The sequence below is a fragment of the Ochlerotatus camptorhynchus genome, unplaced genomic scaffold (assembly GCF_037179485.1).
Source record: "Ochlerotatus camptorhynchus isolate MF236.1 unplaced genomic scaffold, CSIRO-AGI_Acam_v1.1 ptg000089l, whole genome shotgun sequence".
NCBI classification, from domain to species: domain Eukaryota; kingdom Metazoa; phylum Arthropoda; class Insecta; order Diptera; family Culicidae; genus Ochlerotatus; species Ochlerotatus camptorhynchus.
The window spans coordinates 883,309-906,219 of record NW_027040579.1 but is presented as its reverse complement, the minus strand read 5'-3'; the positions used below and the strand labels follow the sequence as shown (position 1 = coordinate 906,219).

Here is a 22,911-nt window from a genome sequence, read left to right as displayed (position 1 = left end):
AGCTTGGGACCGAAGATAGTACCAGAGATGAGCCAACAAGTTGAGCACGTTTCTTCAGGACCATCTGGTCTTAGAGTTACCTCTATGGTTTTACTGTCACTATTTGTTGTTTACAATTCTGCATTGCTGTATAATACAAGGGGGAGGTGGCTGTCAAATACGAACAATCGTCGCCTACCTCGCATAACTGGTTCCAAACGTAAACAAGCCATAAGAAACCTACAGGGTTTGTTTACGTTTGGAACCAATTTCATACAAGAATGATCAGTAGGCTGATTTGACAGCACGTCCCACCCCAGGTATAATACCCTTCCGGTTGCTATTATTCAACTTATATTTGGCGTGCTTCAAGATAAAGATACCACACATATGCTTAAGTGGTCCAGCAGGTATGGTTGACACCTGTAAATTACCGAATGCCGGTTTGAATCCCGAAATGCAAGGTAATTTTTAGAGTAATAATAATAGAAATATTTAAATCTAATTAGTCAATATCATGCTTTACCTAATTAGATTTATTTCCCATAACAAATATAAGACATGAAGCGGTCTTCCATGAAATTTCTGAAATGAAACTAGAAGACTGAACAGGGTTGAAAAAGACTATTATTTAATGCCTTAAAAAGCTTAAGATTTACATAACTGTTAAGCTTACGGTTGATTAAAATCACCAGATTTAGATGTTTAAAAGCTGAACATAGGTTAACGTAGTCTATGTACAACAATTATTCAAATTAGGACTAAATTAAAATCGTTGAAAGAACACTTGTTAAGCATCAAATTGTTACCTGGATCAAAAAAGTTCAGTGAGATTCTGGTCAGTTTTGAGAACTTTAGGGAAGCTTTGTGAACTTGTGACTCTAGTAAAAATTCTGGAATGTTCTGCGAATCTCCGGGAAGTTTCGATACTTCATCGAAGTTCAGAGAGCTTCAGGGAAATTCTTCAAGTAAGTTCCGTGAAACTGCAAGCAAATCCGTGATCATCAAGGTAGATCAAATAATTTCAAGGACGTTCCGATAGCTACAGAGCAGCTCTAATAATTTCAAGGAAGTTCCGAGAACGTCAGGGTAGTTTCGATAACTTCAGGACCAGGGAATAACAAAATGTTTCAAAATGACAAACGAAAAACGAGCCAAATGATAACGGCAAGTAATATAGCAATATAGCTTGATCAGAACGGTGGAAGGAAAAAGATAAAATGATATTCTAAGGCCCTTTACACGCGAACCAAAGTACGCTCACGCAAACCAACAACATCATCGGATTGTGGCAACTATCACCTATCCGAAAGTGGTATTGGTTTGCGTGGACGTACTTTGGTTCGTGTGTAAAGGGCCGTAGAAAGTTTGTTTACAAATGCTTTTGTGCCGTTATCAAATGTTATGCCTGATATTTGATGAAAAAAATGTTGAATTACTGTTTGAATTGTTGAACTGTAAATCACAAATAATACCGAACATTAAGCTATTTTCAATAAAACTACTGATGTTCAGCAGCTTTTGCGATAAACTACTGAATACTGGTGCTAATAGCAAGTACTGAATTTTCCTTAAAATAATAAAGTACCGAGTTTTCAGTGTTCATTATGTTTCATGAGTCATCAAACCAAAAGTCTAACATTGCTGACCTCACCGCTTCCGCCCACATTGCGCTTGGGCCTTATACCCCGTTCACATTACAGCCAATATCACGTAATATAGGCTGTCTTGCAATGAGCACTCATACATAGGATTTCCAGTGAAAACTTGATGTATGAGTGCTCATTGCAAGACAGCGTATATCACGTGATATACGCTGTAATGTGAACGGGGTATTAAGTCAACTTGCTCGCGGCATCCTTCTTCGTCATCCTCGCTCACTTGACCTCGGAAATTTCTATGTGATAACATAAAACCTTTGTGAAAATAAGTGAAACAACTGGAAGCCAACGCAGGACTGCAGAAAATGCAACGGAATTGGACAGTTTATGCACTCCTGCATCAACTTCCAGATGTTTCACTGATTTTGAAGCAAACACATTCACTAACATTGCCTGTTGTAGAACTCCAGACATGAACACGCAATTCAGCACACCAAGAGAGCCACCAACTGGCCGAACCACTAGAAAGCGCTAAAAATGTTAACCTCAGTCCCCAAATAAAAATCGAATAAAATTAGAATAATTTTAATCATACACATCGTATCGAACCCAAACAAACAGTAATTACCAGCAAATCAATTTCTTTGATGAATTTGCTGACTTACTCATCAAAATACTGCATTGAAAATACTGAAAAACTCAGCAAAAAAAATGTAAACAAATAAATTACTGACAGCATTTTCTGTACGGACTTGAAAAGTACTTTTTGACAGTTCAGAGATTTTGTGATTTACGGAATTTTCAGTTAAAGTAAAAAATTTTTTGGTTGATTACAGAAAACCGAGTAAAATTTTACCGACTTCGGTAATCTAAACTCTGTGTGTATCGAAAGAAAGGATGCAAAGCTATCTCAAGAATCAAAACCATGACATGGGCAGTAGAGGGTTAACAACTACGCTTTTGCATATTTTTTCAGGCTCACTCTGTACACAAAATAACGCGAGCTTTTTGCAATCTGAAAACTGGGTATTAAATTTTCTAAAATGCTTCAACGTAAATTGCTCCTTAATTATTTTTTTCTTTCGTTTGTTTTCTGTCAATCTTGTTTTCCGTACAGAGTACCACTGCTACCGACGCCAGGAAGGCAGCTTCCAAACCTGGACCCTACCTATCGACCCATTAACTCATGAACCGAGGACCAACGGCTTTACTTCCCTTACATTGTAGTCGAAATACGTATCTATCATAGATACCAAAATTAATTAAGTGGAAGATAACCTTTTTTGCTGTTTAATTTAAGCTTTTCGCTAGCAACTAAATTTCATTACTTCATTATGAAGACTTCAGGAGAAGTTGGAAGAAATTTCCGGGTAATGTTTGAACTAGCTTCTGAAGGAATCCGATAAAACTTCCAGAGAAAGAATAATTAGCTCTAAGAGAAGACGGAAAAAATTCGGGGGAACTTCCAAGATAAATATTGAGACATCCAGAGGAAGCCAGACAAGATTAGGAAATCTGAAACAAATTCCAGGAGTAGCCATTTTCACGGAAAACCAGAAGGAGCTCAGAAAAGTCTTCCAATAGATGTGGGAAAAAACCTATGGATAATGGGTTTTGGAGAAAGTTCCAGAGAAAGACGATCGGAATTTCTGTTTACTTGAACTTCCTGGAGAAAACGAATGAAACTTCCTGGAGACGCTGGAAGAAACTTCTTAATACCCCGGACAGACTATGGTTTATAGGCTGTCTTGCAATGAGCAATCATACATAGGATTTCCAGTGAAAACTAGATGTATGAGTGCTCATTGCAAGACAGCCTATATTACATGATATAAGCCATAGTCTGTACGGGGTATAATCATAGAGGTAACTCTAAGACCAGAAGGTCCCGAAGAAACGAGCTCAACTTTTTGGTTAAGCTCTGGTACTATCTTCGGTCCCAAGCTAATCGATGCACCCCTCGAAACATAGGACAATCCACGAACCCCTCATTTCATCTGTCAAACTTTCATAGCGAATCAAAACAAACATAGTGTAGTACTGGAATTTATACTAAAATGGGATACGTTAATCGATTTGCTTGGGACCAATAGGCTAGTCAAGTAGGGAGTCAATTTAAAATCGTTAGTTTCGAATTGATTGTTGGTATAAGGTAGATTGGAAGAAACTTCTAGAGAAAGTCGGAAGTCAGAGAGCTTACGGATCAGTCGAAAGAAACTTCAAGTAGATGTTGGGGAAACATTCGGGACGAATGAGTTTTCTTCAACATTCCCTGAAGTTCCTAACATGTTCTAATGATCCTGAGCAATTTTCCTGATTTTAATAAAACATCCCTGAAGACCCAACAATGCAATATCACATAATCCCACGAAACTCCTCGAAATTTCGTGCATTTTTCTTAAAGTTCATGGGGCTGTTTTGAAGTTCTCTGATCATGCGCGAAGTACTCGAAACTTCCTTGATTATAACGATACTACCAGAAAATCTCAAATATACTTTGAATGTATCCGGACTATCATGAAGATTTCAGAACTTCTTAAGTGCCCTCACAATATTTTTGAAATTAATGGAACATAGACATTGAAATTCTCTGATCTTCTCGATTTTTTTTTATTTTTAAAATTTCTCGAAACTTAACATCTCACACTTTTCTAATCTTCAAGTAACTTCTCTTACGTTTCCAAAATTTTCACAAACCTCTCGGTAAAGTATCAAGTTTTCGAAAATTCCCTGAGTTTCTCGGAACTTCAGCGAAAGTTTCAGCAATTTTCTTTAAATTAATTGATCTGTTCTGATGTTTTCAGAGCTTCTCTTAGTTCTCAGAATTCCTCCGGAAAAAAAATTGAACAGTCCTAAAAACCATTAAATTTCATTGAAGTGCTTTGAACTTGTGATCTTTCCAAAATATTTCTGATTTTTCTTTAGGTTCATTGGAGTACTCTGGACTTTCCTGAAACCCTCGAATTGAAAGTGTTTTTAATTCATCGGAAATTACCCTGACAGATCTATAAACTTACCCGAAATTTTGGACTATTCTGAAGATTCAGAACATCTTAAAACTTCCTGAAGTTTTCCTGAAGCAAAAATAGAACCGAAATAAAACACTTTAAGCATCCCTGAAGCTTCAGGGAAGTTTAAAAAACTGGCGCGAGAAGACGGAAGAACCTTTCGAGCAAAACCAGAAGAAACTTCCAAGGGAAGTTGAAATAATTTTCCCGTAGGAATCGGAATCGGAACAAAAGAGGAAAGGGAAGATTGGATAAACTTCAGGAAGTTAAAAAATATAAAATTGTCCTATTCATTCACTGAATAAAAGGATTTTCCGATTCCCAGGAATTACCGGGATGATTCATCAGTTGTCTCTCGATTCCTGGGTAACCGAAAACGGCGAAGAAACAGAAACATTAGTCGAAAGAGTATCATGCATAAGACGTTTTTGACGAATAATTTTTTGAGTAGGCTCTCAAAATTTGAGATATTCATAATAAAAGTCTCTCGCCATAAAGGGTTAAGTCACTCAGCACATTGTGTCGAAATTAGATTCGGCACAGCTTGGGCCCATCCATCGGCATACCATCGGCACACATTCGGCACAATCTCGTAGGCATTGGATTATTGTAAATAAAATAGGAGCACTGCTGGACAACTGCCATTGAAGTTGTTCACAACATTACATACTGTTTGACTGTATATTCAGAAACATCCTCTAATTGTATATACCAAAGGAACTCAGACCAGCAGTTCACTTATGGATCTAAATACGAAATGTAGGTTCTAGAATGGGCTCAAGAGAAAGAGGCAGTTAATCAGACCCATTAGTACCCTTAATTCAAATAATGCTGCAACTCACACAAAACACACTACAGAAGTCTATTCATCATCCACTATAGCGCTAGTCGATTTCAAGAGGAAATGTCATACAATCCATTTGTTTACATCATAATGACGATTTTTAAATCTGAAAATAATGTGCATTTTATTGCACAACTTGCAAATTTCCATCGGGAGTGGTCTTATATTTCGATTATCTACAGATCTGAACTGATTTACAGCTGAAATAACCACAAATTAAAAATCCGGAAGATCATAACCGCTGGGACAATTTTATAAATCTGATTTTTTTCTAATCAAAAATATATGGAAGCACCAGCCGGATCACTGCAAACCCGATACAGAAAACAAAAATATTCCACGTGGATGATGATTTCAAGCACATGCGGTGGATAAATTAATCAGGAAAGGTGACAATATTTTCCTCTTTCTACACTGAAACAAATCGACATGTACCGTTTATTGGATCCATCTGATAACATAGCAATGTCAGCAGATTTATTCATTCTATGTGATGATTGATAGATTCCATTGGATTATCACTTAAAAACTATGACTGCGATATGGAATGATTTCTATCATAATTTCACATACTTAGTATTTGATAATACTTTGCTTCGAACGTGGTTAGCGATAGGTAAGATGTATATGAATATTGTCTGATATATTTCATGGTGAAAAACTGTTGATATGTCATGGGTGGGAACAGATATCTAGAAACCAATGGAAAATCATATAAATTTGCACTATGAGAAAACTCAGTAAAATATACCTGTTTTCATGAAGAATATTACTCACTAAAAGATATATCTTATAAGATAGGCATGTATATTTTATTGGAGTTGCTTTTAACGATTTATGACGTTTGTTGATATGTCGCGTGTAAACAGACATGTAGAAACTATTAGATTGTCATTTAACTTTGCAGTACAGGAAAACATATATATCTCATTGGAATAGCTTCCTTTGATTTTTGAGGTATAAAGATTGTAAACAGATCTATCCCAATCATTAGATAGTCATGTAGATTTGCCTTTTAATAAATCCAACAGCAAACATTTGTTTTGGCATGGTTTTCTGGGATGAATATCGCTCCGATTAAAATACATCTTACATGATTGTTCTTTATAAATTATTGAAACAATTTTCAACGATGTTATCGTACACTCATTAAAATGATTAGTTGAACTAAATATTACTAACAACAATGAGACTGTATTGAATAATCTTTGTTTGTTATTGTTTCATAAGATAAGGGGTTCCGGAAAAGAATGTATTGAGATTGAAAAAAAATTATTCTACTGCAATATTTAATTAGCTAAGATTCTAATTGTAAATCTTCACACTCGAGTGTCATGAACGAGTTCCATGAACTCATATAATGTAGTCGTTGTTTTATTGCACACAGGAGCATTAAGAAAGATTTGAATACACGACGCCACCGAAACGGAGCTTAAATTTGTCAGTGTTATTTTCCTTCACTCTAGCAAAACGAGCATAACGTTGCACTACATTCCATGTCGGGAGAGCTGTTCTTACTTCATGCTAATTGAACGAGCTCAATCTTAAAGTCAGCCGTGGCCCAATGGAATCGAGCACAGACACCGAAAGTATCACACCTCAACAGTTCTGGATCGAATCCCAAATCAGCTACAATAAAAAAAAAAGACACAACTGTTAAAGCTCCCACTGCCTGATGTTTATTTTTCGATTTATTTTTAGAAATCGATTAAATATATGTGTCAAAAGAAGCAGTAAGTTTCATGTGATTTTCACATAAACTTTACTTCGATTGATTTATGACACATATATTATATTGTGGTGAAAAGTAAAGCTTATGCTTATGGGTTTCAAATCCATTTCAGTTAATTATTATAATTTGACCGATTTTCATTTATCATATGACGATCATATAAATGTTACCAAATTATGAGCATTGTAAATGTATCGGATATTCATATAGAATTTACCTGACACATTTTCAATCATATCATTTTCAATGGATTATCTTATAGCGCAAATTTATTAGACTTCCACATAACAGGAATATGTCAAATTGGTTCAGTGTATGCATCACGGTTAAAATTTCCACCCTCATCACTCTTTTGATGGTTCCCCTATTCACCGCCAGAGGTTGAAACAATCGCTTAGTTTCTACTGGATTCGCCTATAGACGGTCTCTGACAATACGTCTTTTTAATACACACTAAGCGATCGATTCAGCCTCTGGTGGTGAATAGGAGAACGTCAAAAAGAGTGTTTTGAGCAGAAATGTTTGCCGTGGGACATAGGAAGCGGAACACTTTTTCACTTTTCCTGATGATTTTATTAATCTGAGATGCTCCTAAAACTATGCATTACGACGGGTGCGTTTCTGTTCTAGTTTCAAATTGAAACAGTCCATATAAAATACAACAGCATTGCAAACGGCCTAAGTATATGTAATTGTCTATCCTTGTAACAAATTTAGTTTGGCTTCCTATATATTTCATGGCAAATCAATTATTTGATTTTATTTTATTCCTTTGTCGTTATACTGTTCTAATATTCCTCATGAACAGTTCTACATTATGTTCGAACATCTATTATGCCATTTGAAACAGTGTTACAACACGGGTTCTTAGGTCTTGAGCGCTTCTTGAACTACGGTCTTCAGGCCACATACGGGCACGGGCATTGATTGTTCATGACATTACTTTCTTTTTTTTTTTCCTTTGGTTTGTTTTGTCCGTCGATCTTGTTTTCCGTGCTGAGCACCAATGCTACCGACGTGCCAGGAAGGCAGCTCCCACACCTGGACCCTACCTATCGACCCATCAACTCATGAACCGGGGACCAACGGCTTTACTTCCCATCCGAAGGAAGGCAGATGTTATGCCTCAGAACATCTCGGCGGCGCCGACTGGGATTGAACCCAGGCCTGCTGGGGTGAGAGGTAATCACGCTTACCACTACACCACCGGCGCCGTTGACATTACTTTCCAGATCCCATTATTTTTTCTCGAAAACACTACACTGTATTGAGTATTATGACATGGATTTTTTCCAATTGCAGGAAGGGGATTTTGTAAATAATTTTGCTAAAATGCAAAGATCGCGTTTCAGACGATAAAATTCGAAAGATTATGGAGAGAATACCTATTGAAATTTGATTTAAATTATGATTCACAGCTGGTGGTGAACTTAGATACGAAGAAAACATATGATTGGTTATTAGTACATAGCATATAGCAGAATTTGTGATGGTTACAGTGATCTAGAAGCAGTGCAAAGGGATTTAAAAAACAAACGTTATCTAGTTTACAGTAAAATTATACAACTAAAACTACAATTGCTGAAAACAGAAGCAAAACAACAGCAAACCGACAAGTGCAAAAAGCGTTTCAGGCCACTACCGCAAATTGATCGAAGGAATAATTATAAACCTTAAGCGAGGTTTCTCCGGTAGCCGATTACTTCCGACTCGTTCCCGATACGGCTGGTTTTGCGAGACCTGGATAAAAAATATCACAACAATGTCAATTAAAAATGCAATCTTTTATTTCCGATGATAAATGAAGGTGCACGGTGAAAATAAAAATGGCGGTGACTTGAATGAAACGAAAATCAGGAACCCTTTCCCATCCAAAAAGCATTAAACAGATACCATTCAATGGTAAACTGGGTGGAGAATTAAATCGGGATATCACTCAATAAAACGAAAACCTTCACCAAAAATTAACAAACAAAAAAAAACGGTCAAAGCTACTACCAGGAGCGAAATAAATAAGAAAGGTAATTGTATCAGAAAAGTAAGGAAGAGGGAGCAAAAATAAGGGAGGGATATAAAAGAAAAAATGTGAAAAGCAAGGACGATAGTGATTCTTGATTTGCACACCTGATTAGGTGGTGGCCGGGAGATTATGCTGGTGCTGTGTCGTCTTCTGGTCAGGTGGGTTTGATGTGGACTTCCCTGAAAGAAATATTGTGTGCATTTTGCTCGAATGTTTCTAGAATCTAATAAACTATTTGGTGAACTATGAAACGGGAAATGCAGTTTCGATTAGAACGGTTTAAAGAAGAAGTTGAGTTGGGGGAAGTATCTAAATCGCACATTCAAATTATCACATCATCTACGAACCGATTGGTGTAGGTCACTGAAAGTTGCTGTAATATGTTCTGTTACCGAGAATCATTAGTGTTACAAACAGTAATTTGGAGTGCTCCAAGTTGTCTATCTATAGTGGTACGTTTTGTTTCAAAGTTGCCAATTTCTGTGAAATAGGAGTACGAGTTTCTTACCCTCGGTTTTTTGGCGGTAACCTTTTTGATTTTGTTTAAATGTAATTCCACAAACCGAACAAACTCATTGCAGATGTGCTTTTCCGACAGGAATGGTTTATTGTCGGTGTAGATATCACAGCGCTTAGCGGTACCTTCCAAGATTTTCTTCATGGCTGGGTCTTCCCGAGGGAGAAGGTAAACTCGATAGCGCCAGTATTTCATACTCTGGAAACATAAACGTATTTAGCACTTTCAATTCAAAATAAGTTTCGCATATCAGAATACATACCTCCAGTAGTTGGAAATCAGTGTCGCCACGGGTGCAAATATATTGGTCCATGTAGTTCCAGTTGAAGTTTTCCAGCTTTTCGGTGGTAAAATTGACTCCGGATACCTCGTAGGTGTCGTGCTGCGGTGCATGGAATCGATATCGGTAGTCGACATTAATCGGTGGATAGGGATGTCTGTGAACCGAAGAAACTCAGTTAATAGTACATATATATATCACATTTAGAGCAACGCACCTCGGTCGATATCTGGTAACCGTTATGATGGAACCACTCAGCGATATGCGATGAAATATTCGTCCAATAGACAACAGATATTCTTGAGATGGTTCCTGCGGGGGACGCATTCTGAGGACACTGGATTGAAAAGAGGTCTGTAGTTGACCTCCGCAGCATGGAGCTTGCTGTGGATTCGTTGTTGATTTGTCGGGTAAAACAATCAGTTGGAAACCCTGAAAGATAGGCCACGTAAAGCCATGGAGCAAACGAAATCCGCCTGATCATACCTGAGCCAGTCGCTGGGAAACCAACTCCCTAAACACTTCATCCGTAGACAGTGGCTTCTTGTAAATTGCACGATTTTGGGCGAATTCGGCGTTCACATCGTCAGGCAGTAGAGTATAGTCCGAAACAACGTAATCGTTATGTAGCGATCGTTTGTCCGGAAAATAGTCCGTCGTTATAGGTAAGCATGCTGGGATAGTCAACGATTTCCAATCGACGCCTGAATTTTGAACAGTTTAAGTAACCAAAGCAGTGGAGTAAACAATGTTAAAATTTTAATCAATTCAGCTTTAAAGTATTAAATACGTTATACAAACATTAAACCTTTAATGGACGACTCTACTTGAACGAAACCAATGCACATGCTAGTAGTATTACCATGCATAAAATACTTAGAATCTACTGTAACGTCAGTTAAATGTCTTATGTTTTGCCCAGATTTGTATGAACAATCAAACCATTCTTGAGTGTTTTTCTAGTTGGATTGTTAAAAAATGGTTCAAATTATGTATTAGTTACTACGCAACAAAAGAATAATAAGAATTAGTCACTACAGTAAAACATTTATACACAGTACTGAAATTGTGAAACATCGTTAGAGTCACTTTAATGAAAATCTGCAAAGAGTACGATGTACTTGATAAAAACGTAAGACAATCTACATGAATCATACACGTGAACGGCGTGTAATAAACTCAGTATTCTATTAAACGTTGGGTTTCAAATTTAGCTTGTGATTTGTTAAAACAACAGTATGATATTAAATATGAACTGGGTGCTCGATTTGCTTATGATCAATGCATTTTTTTTTGTTCTAATAGCTATTATACCTAATGTCATGTTAATTGTGTAATAACATGCACTTAATTTGACTTAACTCTGTAATTTTTGTTTTTTTTTTTTATTTAAGTACTATGGCTGCATCTCAATACTGAGGGGTATTCATTTGAAATAAAATAATGATGCTTTTTAACTTTATTATTTCCATACATTCTCACTCTTCCTAACGATTATCGAATAGGAGATCAGTTGCCAGATAACCGCAGATCCCATAAGAATTTACACACTAGAACGCATGTTGGTTTGTTGAAAATCTCATAAGAATACAAGGGCATTCCTTCTTGCTTCAATTGTAATTCTCAACTGCTCTTGAAAAATCGTAAATGGTTGCACTTTTTTAATACGTGAAATCACACAAAGGAACTAGTTGTCAAACAACATTTTAGTGGAGTTGCAGTGGTATCTAAACGACTCAAGATTCAATCGTTCACAGTCTGACACTTTTCATCAATATCGAAATCTTTCCATCCCAAAAACTACAAGGGACAGCCCTATACTTTCCCGGAGACTTTGGAGATGTACCTCGATCAGAATTAGCGGCGTGTGTTTCATACTGCAAGAAACAAAATAAGGCATTTATAATTGGCTGTGATGCAAATGCTGATCACACGATATGGGCTAGCACGGACATTAATACCAGAGGTGATTACCTTTTAGATTATATTTCTAACAATGATATAGACAGTGATGGCATGATATTTTTCCACTCTCATACGCTCTCAATATCACGCATGATATTGGAGCAAAATATAATGCTTGATATTTATAAGCTCCTTTGATACTGCGAGACTATTCACAACGTGTAAAGTTGAAGCTGAGAGTTGAATTGACGGAAAAATGATTCCGTTTGTACCTCGTTTTCTTAGAAAGAGAAGGTATAATAATGCCACAGACAAACAGACATAACACTCGCAAGTTGTTCATCGAACAAGCATTTAACGGTCAATTTAAAAGTATCGTAGTTGGTAGTACCGCCACCTGTGGCGCGCATAGTCAATGCATTTGACGTTTACACACTACCACCATCTGTTCAGCGTTTTACCCACCACAGTGTACTCAACAGATGGCGGTAATGTTTTTGCGACGATGTTTTACAGTGAGTAATATTCAATGTGTTATGTCTGTTTGTCTGTGATAATGCTATCTCTTTTATCTCTTCACTAATGGCAGACAAAAAACGACTGCTACCAGCCGTTATGGAAGTTTCTGTTGCATTCGGGTGTAAAGCAAAAATCATGAAACTCAATCTCACCACAGTTTGGAGAGATTTGCAGCTGGTGAGTTTTGTTAGCTTGATATTCCGAGCTGCAACATCACAGCTTGCAATATCAACCGCAGTTGTGTGCTTGTTGATTTTTGTCTACGAAAATCAAGCGTGATCTTGGGCTTTGGTGAGATTTGATTTTTTGATATTTTTCCAACACATATGGAACAGAGCAGATGCTCCAACCTTTATAAATGCAATTAGACAAGAAGTTCTTGTTTTGACTTTGTGTAGTCCAATAATCTCGGACAAAATAAAAAAATTGGCATGATCAGACGAAATATCTTTGTCTGATCACAAGCAAATATTATTTGAACAAGAGTCTGGTCAACAGCTCACACAAACTTTTAGCGATCCTAGGAAAACAGACTGGGAGTTATATAATTCAGAGCTAGTGGCAGGAAGAGACACGATAGTAATTAGCTCAAACACTTGTGAAGAATTTGAGAATAGTTCTAAACAACTTTCAAGATTGATCAAACGTGACTTTTATGAGAGTTGCATCGAAAAGGAAAGCTCTACAAACAGGGTGGTGGAACAGGCTACAGAGCTTTTCAACAGGACTAAACGAACACAACAGTGGGAAAAATATAAGGAATCCCTCACCGCTTATAATCAGCAGATACGGAGATCAAAGAGGATACACTGGAGACATACATGTGAGAACTTTGAAAATACTCCAGCAACTGCTAGGTTGCAGAAAATATTCGCTATAGATCATTTCAATGGGCTTGGCACTTTGAAAAAAGAGGATGGTGCTTTTACTGCTTCTACAAATGAAACATTAGAGTTGATGATGAGAACGCATTTTCCATGTTCTATTATCAATTCAATTCAAACCAAATCGCAACGACAACCGCAATTGTTATCGATGAAACCAGGACGAATATTCATGAAATATTGAATGAAACGACTGAGTTAGACAGAACAAGAACCGATGCTTGCACTTTGGTCAACAAAATCTTTACTGAAAGAAAAGTTGACTGGGCGATTGGCTCTTTTGAACCTTTCAAGTCACCAGGTAGGGTGGAATTTTTCCTGCACTACTACAGAAGGGAAAAGCGGTTTTAACGCCTATTCTAACAAAGCTATTTCAAGCAAGCTTAATATTAAGCAATATACCGGGTGTATGGCGACAAGTGTTATAGTTATCCCCAAAGCTAATAAAAAGGATAAAACTTCGACATGGAAAAAAATAGATGAACACATAAAGTCATCATATCTAGTTAGAAATCCTCTGAGCAAAAATCAGTTTGTATACCAGTAAGGTAAGTCATCAGTAACAGCACTACATACGGTTGTTACAAAACTATAAAGATCTTTTGAAGCCAACGAAATTTCACTTGCTGCATTCCTTGACATTGAAGGTGCATTCGATAATTCATCTCACGATCCAATGACTCCAGCTATGATACAGTATTGTAAATTGGATCAATGAGATGTTATCAAAAAGAGAAATATCAGCAAACCTTGGAAGCTCGCTCATCAGTGTAAGAGCAACCAAAGGATGCCCGCAAGGAGGCGTGTTATCAACTCTATTGTGGTCTTGAATTGTTGATGATCTTCTCAAAAATTTAATAGCCCAAGCCTTCGAAATAGTTGGCTTCGCAGATGATATAGTCATAATTGTACGTGGCAAATATGATTGTATTATCGCTAACACAATGCAAATTGCCTTAAATTTTGTTTCATCATGGTGTGATAGGGAAGGATTGAACATAAATCCTGCTATAACTACTATTGTGCCATTTACGCGAAGGAAGAAATTTTCATTAGACAACATAAGATTGAAAGACACACTTTTGGAACTTTCCAATGCTGTCAATGTAATCTGCAGTAATCTTTGATAGTAAACTTAATTGGAACATGCATCTAGAACAGCCAATAAACAAAGCTACTAATGCTCTATGGATATGCAAAAGAATATTGGATAAACGGGGACTGAAACCGAAAATGATTCATTGGATTTACTCGAAAATTGTGAAACCCAGGTTTACTTTATGGTGGATTGGTCTGGTGGCCAAAAACAAAAGAGAGTGTTGCTCAGAGAAAGTTAGAAAAACTCCAAAGGTTAGCAACTCTCTCAATAACAGGTGCAATGAGAAGTACACCATCGAAGGCATTGGATGCTTTGCTTTATATGCTAGCATTGCATCAATTTGTACAATTAGAAGCCGAAAGGTGTGCTCTAAGGATTACAAGGTCAGTGAAACTCTTTGAAGGAGACCTTAGAGGACATCTTAGGATTCTCAAAACTGTTAGTATCAACTCTCTAGTAAGGAACAACGAAGACTGGATGGAGAAAAGATACAATTTCAATCGACTTTTTTCAAGTATTTGACCCTGGGCGTAATTCATGGCAATTTGGTGGTCCGATTCATCGTCCAGGATCGATTGTTTTCTATACAGATGGTTCAAGATTGCACAATCAAGTGGGAGCAGGAGTAACTGGCCCAGGGATAGACATTTCGGCAGGCATGTCTAAACGCAACACTACACTGCGTACTGCCTTTTTTCCACACCACCAAGAGCATTGACTTTAACCGAAGACAACAAATCAAGAAGAATGGCAACTTTGCCAGAATCCAAGCGACAGATACAATGGCGCTGCGCTTAAGTGAAGGTGGAAGCAACGCATAGAAAAATGAGCAAATACACAAACCCTTCTTCTGAGGATGTAATCTTTGCTATCAAATTCGTTCGAACCATTTACCTTTGAGCGGCAGATTACGTGATTGTACCTGTCTCATAGCGTTCGTATGAGAAAATGGAAGAGTTGCCAGTCTTCTTGATTTGTTATCTTCGGTTTTACGCTCTGTACCAGTGCTCGATAGATTTGATTTTTCATAGCTATTCCACTTTTAATTATGGGATTTGTTTGTGCCGAAATGCTAGTTCAAGTACTAAAGTAGCACTGTGACTTGTCAAATGTTTGAATTAAAAACGGGAATGCTACGAAACATTGCACCACTAAATCACATGAATCGTATGTGTCCAATGAAATCTATATGATTTCTCATATAGAATTTCTTACGCTATGTGATATTCAGATAACAATCATTATTTTTGTTATTGGACAAATATTATGTGCGTTTCTTATAGAAACTAAATGAAATCTTTTTTCAGTGCGTATCAGCCGTGGTAGCTGTTTTGTTGAATATAAGTTATCATTATTAGATTCACTCTAATCGTGTGAAAACAATCAGCTCAATTAGTTAATATAAAGCCAAGAAACACCAGTGGGTGAACGGCAACAGGAACACGTTCTTCCAAAGTTGGGTGATTTGCGATTGCGGTAGATGATCCCTTGAGCTTATAAGATTCATAAAATTGCGTGGCCAAAAGAAATCGAAATGAATTTCATAAATTTACCTTATGAAAATAATGTTGTTAAATCAGTGCTAACATTTGAAAACGGCACAAAAGCCATTTGTAAACAAATGGTTTGTGGGCCCTTTACTCACTACTTGAAGTACACCCACGCGACACAACAGCAACATCGGGTAGGGGAAATTTTCCCCTTCCTGACGATGCTGTTGGTTTGCGTGGGCGTTCTTCGGGTAGCGAGTAAAGGGCCCACAAACCATTTGTTTACAAATGGCTTTTGCGCCGTTTTCAAATGTTAGCACTGAAATTCAACCATGTTTGAATATATACTGGCCACTAGAGACTAATACCAACAATCAATACGAAACTAACGATTTTAAATTGGCTCACCACTTTAGTAGCCTATTGGTCCCAAGCAAACGATTAACGTACCCTATTCTAGTTGAAATTCTATTACTACACTATGTTTGTTTTGATTCGCTATGAAAGTTTGACAGATAACATCAGGGGTGTGTGGATTCATGCAGAACATGCAGGGGTGAGTGAAATAGCTTGGGACTGCTTGGGACCGTTGTTCTGGTACTGAGTGAGCCAAAAATAATAATGATTTTCTTCGGGACCCAGTGGTCTTAGAGTTACCTCTATGCTAATACCATAATGTGAATTGTAGGTTTATTTGTTCCGAATATATTGATAAAAGAAAATAGTACTTTCTTGAAAATAACGAAAAACAAAAAATGCTCCCCTGGACCAAGGGGTGCTTCGATCGGCACAAAATTAGGTTTCATAAAACCAAAAATAAACATCTCTTCTAAATTTGGTCCAAATCGGAAGAGGTCAATTTCACTTTTGTATTTTTTCTAGGTTGCTTGGCGCGGAGTAACCCATACGTATTTCGTTTACTACTTGTAAACTTCTTCAGTGTCTATAGTCATAGACTTAGACTACGACTAGACAGTGAAGAAGTTTGTAAATAGTAAACGAGATACGTATATGTTGTATTTTTGTTTTTAAAGTGATAGTGAAAGCAAGTATTGAAAGTGAATAGTGAAAGTGAATAGTGAATTAATGAAAGTCTAATTTATATAATAGTAGTAGTTTTACAACGTACATTGATAGGCAACATAAATTGCCCACTTCATCTTTTTTTTTTGAATTTCTCTCATATATTTGGTTCAAATTAAAGTAAACACACTCTAGTCTTTTTTGATATCTTATTTTCTATATTCTTTTAAAGATTCACTTATGGAATACTGAGAAAAAAAGATTTAATTAAAGAAAAAAAATCAATTTATTTTGAAAAAAAACAGTGACCAAAAAAGTGCCCACTTTAAAAATCGATATGCTGTCGATAAGTTTCCATCGGAAAACCCCTCGATTGTTTATGTTTTGATGTTTTGACATGTTTTGAAGCAAACGGCTCGACCTGGTGCATTTGTTCAGTGATCGAATTTGATTCAGTTGAAACAAAAATGAGAACGCAGTGATTTCAAAAGCAATTCCTTTGTGTATCCGAAAATTGGTGGTTCGTGATGTGCAAAACGAAGAATCGCACCGGGCTGACGCTAGGATGTGCAGTATCAGCAAGGCAGCGGTTGGGAAAAATTCTTCTGAAACTAAAAAGGTTCGGATCAGTGGCGGATCGCCCTGGTAGAAGCAGGAAGCGCAAAACTGATGTGAGAACGGACACCAACATGAGCGAAGCCAAGAAGAACCCGAAGGTAACTCCGCAAGAGCCAGGAAACCCTTCAGCTATTAGTTTCCGGTCAAACTGTTCGTCGCCGTCTCGTAGCACAGGGGTTGAATATCAAAGTTGCCCGGAAGCGCCCATTTATCAGCTAGGCAAACAAAGCCAAACGTTTGCTAGGAGCATGCTGATAGGCCCCTTGAGCTCTGGAAAACCGTTCTCTGGACAAACGAATCAAAATTCGAGCTATTTAATCGAAAGCGGTGGGTTTGTTTGTGGTGCAGCTCGAGTGAGGAGCTTCAGGAGCGCCACATCCAACGCACGATGAAGCATGGAGGAGGAAATGTGATAGTCTGGGGGTGTTTTTCGTGGGGTGGAGTGGGAAGCCTCGTGAAAATCGACGGGATAATGAAGGCAGAATCCTACATCGACATCCTTGAAGAGAAGTTCGTATTTCAGCAGGACAACGACCCGAAGCATACTGCCAAGAAGACCAAGTCTTTCTTCCGGTATTGTCTGATAAAACCGCTGGATTGACCTCCAAAAAGTCCGGACAACAACCCCATTGAGAATTTGTGGGCGATTCTCGATGCCAGGGTTGACAAAACTGGTGTTACCTATAAAAATAACTATTTTGAAGCCCTGGATCGCGTCTGGGAAGAGCTAGATCCACAGGAGAGCATGCCAAAGTGCCTGCATCAGGTCCAAAGGAGGACATTTTAATTCTTAAAAACCTTTTCTTTTACTTCGATTTATCTTTTCTGGAGCCAAAATTAAGTGGGCAAGTTTAATACAAATTGATTTTTGTTTCTTTAAGTAAAACTTTTCTTTTAGTATTGCATAAGTGAAACTTTAAAATAATATAAAAATAAGATATCGAAAAAGATTGTAGTGTGTTTACTTTAATTTGAACCAAATAAATGAGAAAAAAGCAAAAAATGATGAGGTAGGCACTTTATTTTGCCTATCAGTGTAATAAATAATGATAAGTAAGTCGACAGAAATCTTTACTGGGCCCATGTTGTCAAGACGAAAGCAAGCAGTCATCCAGGATGGAAATATTTCACGTTGGCCCTTCGGTAGGTCAAAATTGTGAATGAATGAGTTTCTTGATAAAAACAAATTTAGTAACTCCACTAACACGATAATTTCGCCAAATAAATTAACGAAACGGAATTCTACCAACGATTTATGATTGAAATTCAATATTAATACAAATTTTGTGTAATTTCTCAATGTTTTGATTAGTAACACGAGTGTATACAAAATACATTTAAAATTAATAGTCAGAAATCTACAAAATTATTTACCTCATAGGTCACCATAAACGGAGTCAATGATATACTTATATTGAATGATCAAATTAATCAGAATTCTTTTGCGAAATAGGAAAAATTCAGTCTCTGTGAATTTCGCAGAAGAATCAATAACGGACTTGTATTGCTTGAAACCCAAATTAGAGAAGAAGAAAACACGAAGATAAACACATCAATCAATCCCAAGGGTGCAAAATCTACAGCAGTAAATGCGATACAAACAACAGTTTCCATACGGCAACATATAAGCTGATACATAAATCATTAAAACAGTGTCTTCTGATACCATTCGCCTACCAGCTAGATACATTGAAAAGTAGTCAAAAACACATAATACTGGAAAAGGGGTGTACTGAAAGAGGTGTGTACAGTGAAAAAGTGAGATTACGAGAAAGCCAAAGTAACGGGTGTCGTTTATAAAGTAGGGTAGGGTGTACACATAAAAGCATAGTGAAACAAAAATTCGTATAAACAGCATAATGAGACAATAGTTTTGAAAAATATAATGAGAAACAGCATATTGGTCCAACCTATGATAACTCGTCCGGCTGCAGCAACACACACACGGAAGTACACGACATTTAGGTAGCCGCGATCGGATGGCGTGTGGCACATGGAGAGGAAGAAGAGCACACATGTAGTAGACGACCAGTGAAGGATATTTCAAACAAGTTTGTGTGTGTTTGTGTGTAGAATAGGGTAGTAGCGACAGCGGCAGCGAATAGTGTTCGATCGTGTTTGTAGTAGTAGTAGCAGTAGTGGTAGTGGCGGTAGTAGTAGTAGGGTTAAACATCGATGCGTTGATGACACGGAGAAGGATACCGTTGTGTTGATCGTTGTCGTTGATGGAGGTGGTGTTGTATTGTCCGAGTATTGAAACAACGGACCGTTTTGGGAAATTATGTGCGATTCACACAAATTTTCATGGCACACAATCATCATTGGAGTTTTGGATTTGTTGGCAGTCCATCGAATTTGCAATCGTACAAACGATTCACAGTTCACATTGTTTTACGTTTGCAAACGGTTTTTGATTTAGTTATTTATAGTAGAAAGTGGCGATGGGAATTTGAAATAAAACATCAATATTTCATTCAAATCAATCAGATCGATGGATGGAACGATGAAAGCACATGAAACGTAAAAATATAGATTAATTCGATTATTAAAATTTAAATAGCCAATATTAATCGATGAGAATGTAGCGTATTGATTAAATGGAAAAAATAGGGGGAAAATCATTGCAAATGGCAATCTGATTAAGCAGCGGTTGTGTATGTTGACAATTAGCTTCGAAAATATGTTACCTGTGGTAAGGGAAGGAGTCCATTCCTGTTCGCCAGTAACACCCCACAGCAATGTTAGGCTTTTCGATGGAGTCACAGTTACCGTTGGCCCGGCAGCTGAATGCAGCCCTGACTTCCGTCGGTTTCCTAAATGAACAACTATTGTAAATTTCCGTTAGCAAATAAGTTCGCTTCGCACAAACCTTTATTATCCGAAATCCATTTCAAGTCTTCATCATTCAGACGGCTATCGAATGACGCATTGCTCCCATGCCTTCCTCGACCCCAAGTGCAAGTGGAAGTATGTGCGTACTCACTACTCGTGTCCAAGTCGAAGGCGGTGTAATTCGTGTTCTTGGTAGTGGCTGGCACTGCTTGATAGTGATGCTGTTGGATGAGTACCCCTTGAGGGCCCTACAAAGAAAACGCAACAACGTTTTATTGCTTGTGTCCCTACAAACACCAATGATGTTACAAACCTTTGGAAAGATGTGTGTCCAACGTCTCCTGTTAGAAGTCAATTTGATTGTCACGTGGGACGGATCAAATGGGTTGATTAACGCTCTTCCTGTCCGAACGATCGGTCCACTGGTCGAACCAAAACCTCGATTGCCATTCTTTTCGTTTATCTTCTCCGTCGTACTCGGTGAACTATTGTGCGATGTCAGACTCAAATTCAACATGTTGGCCGTATTGTGATGGATATCCGGGTCGGACATTTTCCTACGCAGTTCTGCAGGAAACGAAATGTTATCCCACTCGCGATTGTTGCCATATGTACCGAAATTGTCCAGGCTAGGAACGGAGGTTTTCTTCGTTCTGGCAACTCGCTGCAGCGAGCACGTTCCATGCACTGAAGGCATTTGAAATATTTGATCGTCGTAGGCATCATAGTCGAACAGACAGTTGTGAATGTATTCATTTTTGCTTTCCTTCTTAGGAAGTTGCAGTTGAAATGCGTCCGGATGTTCACTAAGTGTCGATTCGGAAGCAATTGGTGGTGGTTTGATTCGAGGTATGAAAGACGAGTAACCACCCGTTTTGTTGGTGGAATAGAAACTGAGGTTAATCCAATGGGGCATCGAATAATCATCGATCGATGTGAGTGAATCTTTGTTATGGAATTTCAACAACGGCACTGCATGGAGAGGTTGTTCTCCGACACACACCAAATCGCTTCCAACACCATTGTCAATGATTCGTTGCTTTGTGATGTTTGTGAGCTCCCGATCTACTTCAAAAACTCCTACTCCAGGTGTAATGACAACCGAAAGCTGCCCCGTCCGATCGAAACTTCTATCCAGGTAATGCTTCTCGAAGACGTTCAGCGAAATGTTCAGCACTTCAAGGAAGTTTCCTTGTGCTGCAGTAGAATTTGCTGCCAGAGGAATTTTCATTTCCATATCTGGTCGCTCGTGGTACTTCAACACAACATTTCGATAGCCAGTGAACAGTCGTCTCAATTGAACCAGTGTAGAGCTCCAGTCATCACATCGCTCATTTTGAATCGCTACGCGATAGAAATCCTCGTAGAACCGACCTTTATAATCCATCTGAAGACAATCTCTCATATGCGGCGGAAATTCATCCAGACCCTTAGCCGCATAGAATGTCCTTGAAAACATTACAATCGTTACCTCATGATTACTACCAAGCTTTTTCCACTTAGTATACAAATCCGCCAGGAATCCATTCACCGCTTTTTCAAAATACAAATCTCCGTGTATATCAAAATCCCACATCTCCGACGACATCTGTATAAACAGATAAACCATTGAAGTGTTACTTCTGAAAACCACCTTCGTGTCCTCCGTAATCACTCCACATGTCACCCGATCGCCCTGGGACCACATTTCATACACCTGACATCGGATGCAGTTCTCGCAGTATTCAATTTTCTTGTTCAAATATACACAAGTATTCGTCAGATAAGTCTTCAATCTCCACATCTCCGAACGACCCATATACTGATCCTTGAATGTAATCTCCACCGAGTCCAAAGCAACCTCAGTGGGATCCATCTTCCGCATGTACACATCTTTATATGGTTTCAGATTGAAAGCAACCGCCACATTCGCTTCAACACTGATCGTCTCTCTGCTCATCAGATCTTCCGTGAGGCAAGTGACCTGCAGCAACAAACGAACGCCATCGTCCTCCGGATGGTAAATCTCTACGATATCCTTCAACTTTAGCTCCGGATGATCCTTCGGACTCAGCAACAAATCCTCATCTGCAACCAAAACGAAATAATCGCAAAATTATCACACCTCCCTCAAATACCAACACTTACCCTTGAAACTCCGTGTGTGGGTGATGATTCTGCACAACTTCTTCATATCGGTATCCGGTCGGCACTGTTTCACACCGTTGACCGTCGGCGTGGAACTAACTGCATGAATCTGCATCTTGAAGTAAAATGGTCGAAATCTCTTTTCGAACACTACTGATAAAGGCGAGTGGCTATTTCAGGAACTTATTATCACCATATTATATGTACGTGTAATCACTTGGAAACTGCGCTTGTTGACGTAGAATGTTAGCGGCCCCAATGTTTGGCTATTGCAAACAACCGAAACACTTGCAGCACATAACTTCCCGAATGCTTCACTATGAACTAAGACAACTAATTACAGTTTGGGGCGCTATTTTACACAATTTTACAGGAAATACACATAAATTTAAACAATTTTATCGAAAAATACACCACTAGCGCGAATGCACTG

At 38.0% G+C, this 22,911-nt stretch overlaps 1 protein-coding gene across 4 annotated transcripts in view; it reads right to left on the bottom strand.

The window, feature by feature from the left end:
* Iml1 (GATOR complex protein Iml1) overlaps positions 1-22,911 on the bottom strand; it is a 28,668-nt gene extending 5,757 nt beyond the window's left edge. Inside the window, exons 1-11 of one of the 4 annotated variants that reach the window (XM_065218534.1) lie at positions 22,479-22,911; positions 20,665-22,418; positions 20,389-20,599; positions 20,207-20,332; positions 19,430-19,447; positions 10,468-10,685; positions 10,199-10,413; positions 9,964-10,138; positions 9,693-9,899; positions 9,289-9,363; positions 8,837-8,904 (exon numbers count right to left, since the gene is read on the bottom strand). In XM_065218534.1, coding sequence (XP_065074606.1) covers positions 8,837-8,904; positions 9,289-9,363; positions 9,693-9,899; positions 9,964-10,138; positions 10,199-10,413; positions 10,468-10,685; positions 19,430-19,447; positions 20,207-20,332; positions 20,389-20,599; positions 20,665-22,418; positions 22,479-22,593 — 3,182 coding nt within the window. In that variant the 5' untranslated portion in view covers positions 22,594-22,911. The remainder of the gene's footprint in view (positions 1-8,836; positions 8,905-9,288; positions 9,364-9,692; positions 9,900-9,963; positions 10,139-10,198; positions 10,414-10,467; positions 10,686-19,429; positions 19,448-20,206; positions 20,333-20,388; positions 20,600-20,664; positions 22,419-22,478) is intronic. The other 3 variants (XM_065218536.1, XM_065218537.1, XM_065218538.1) reach the window with 3 other exon arrangements.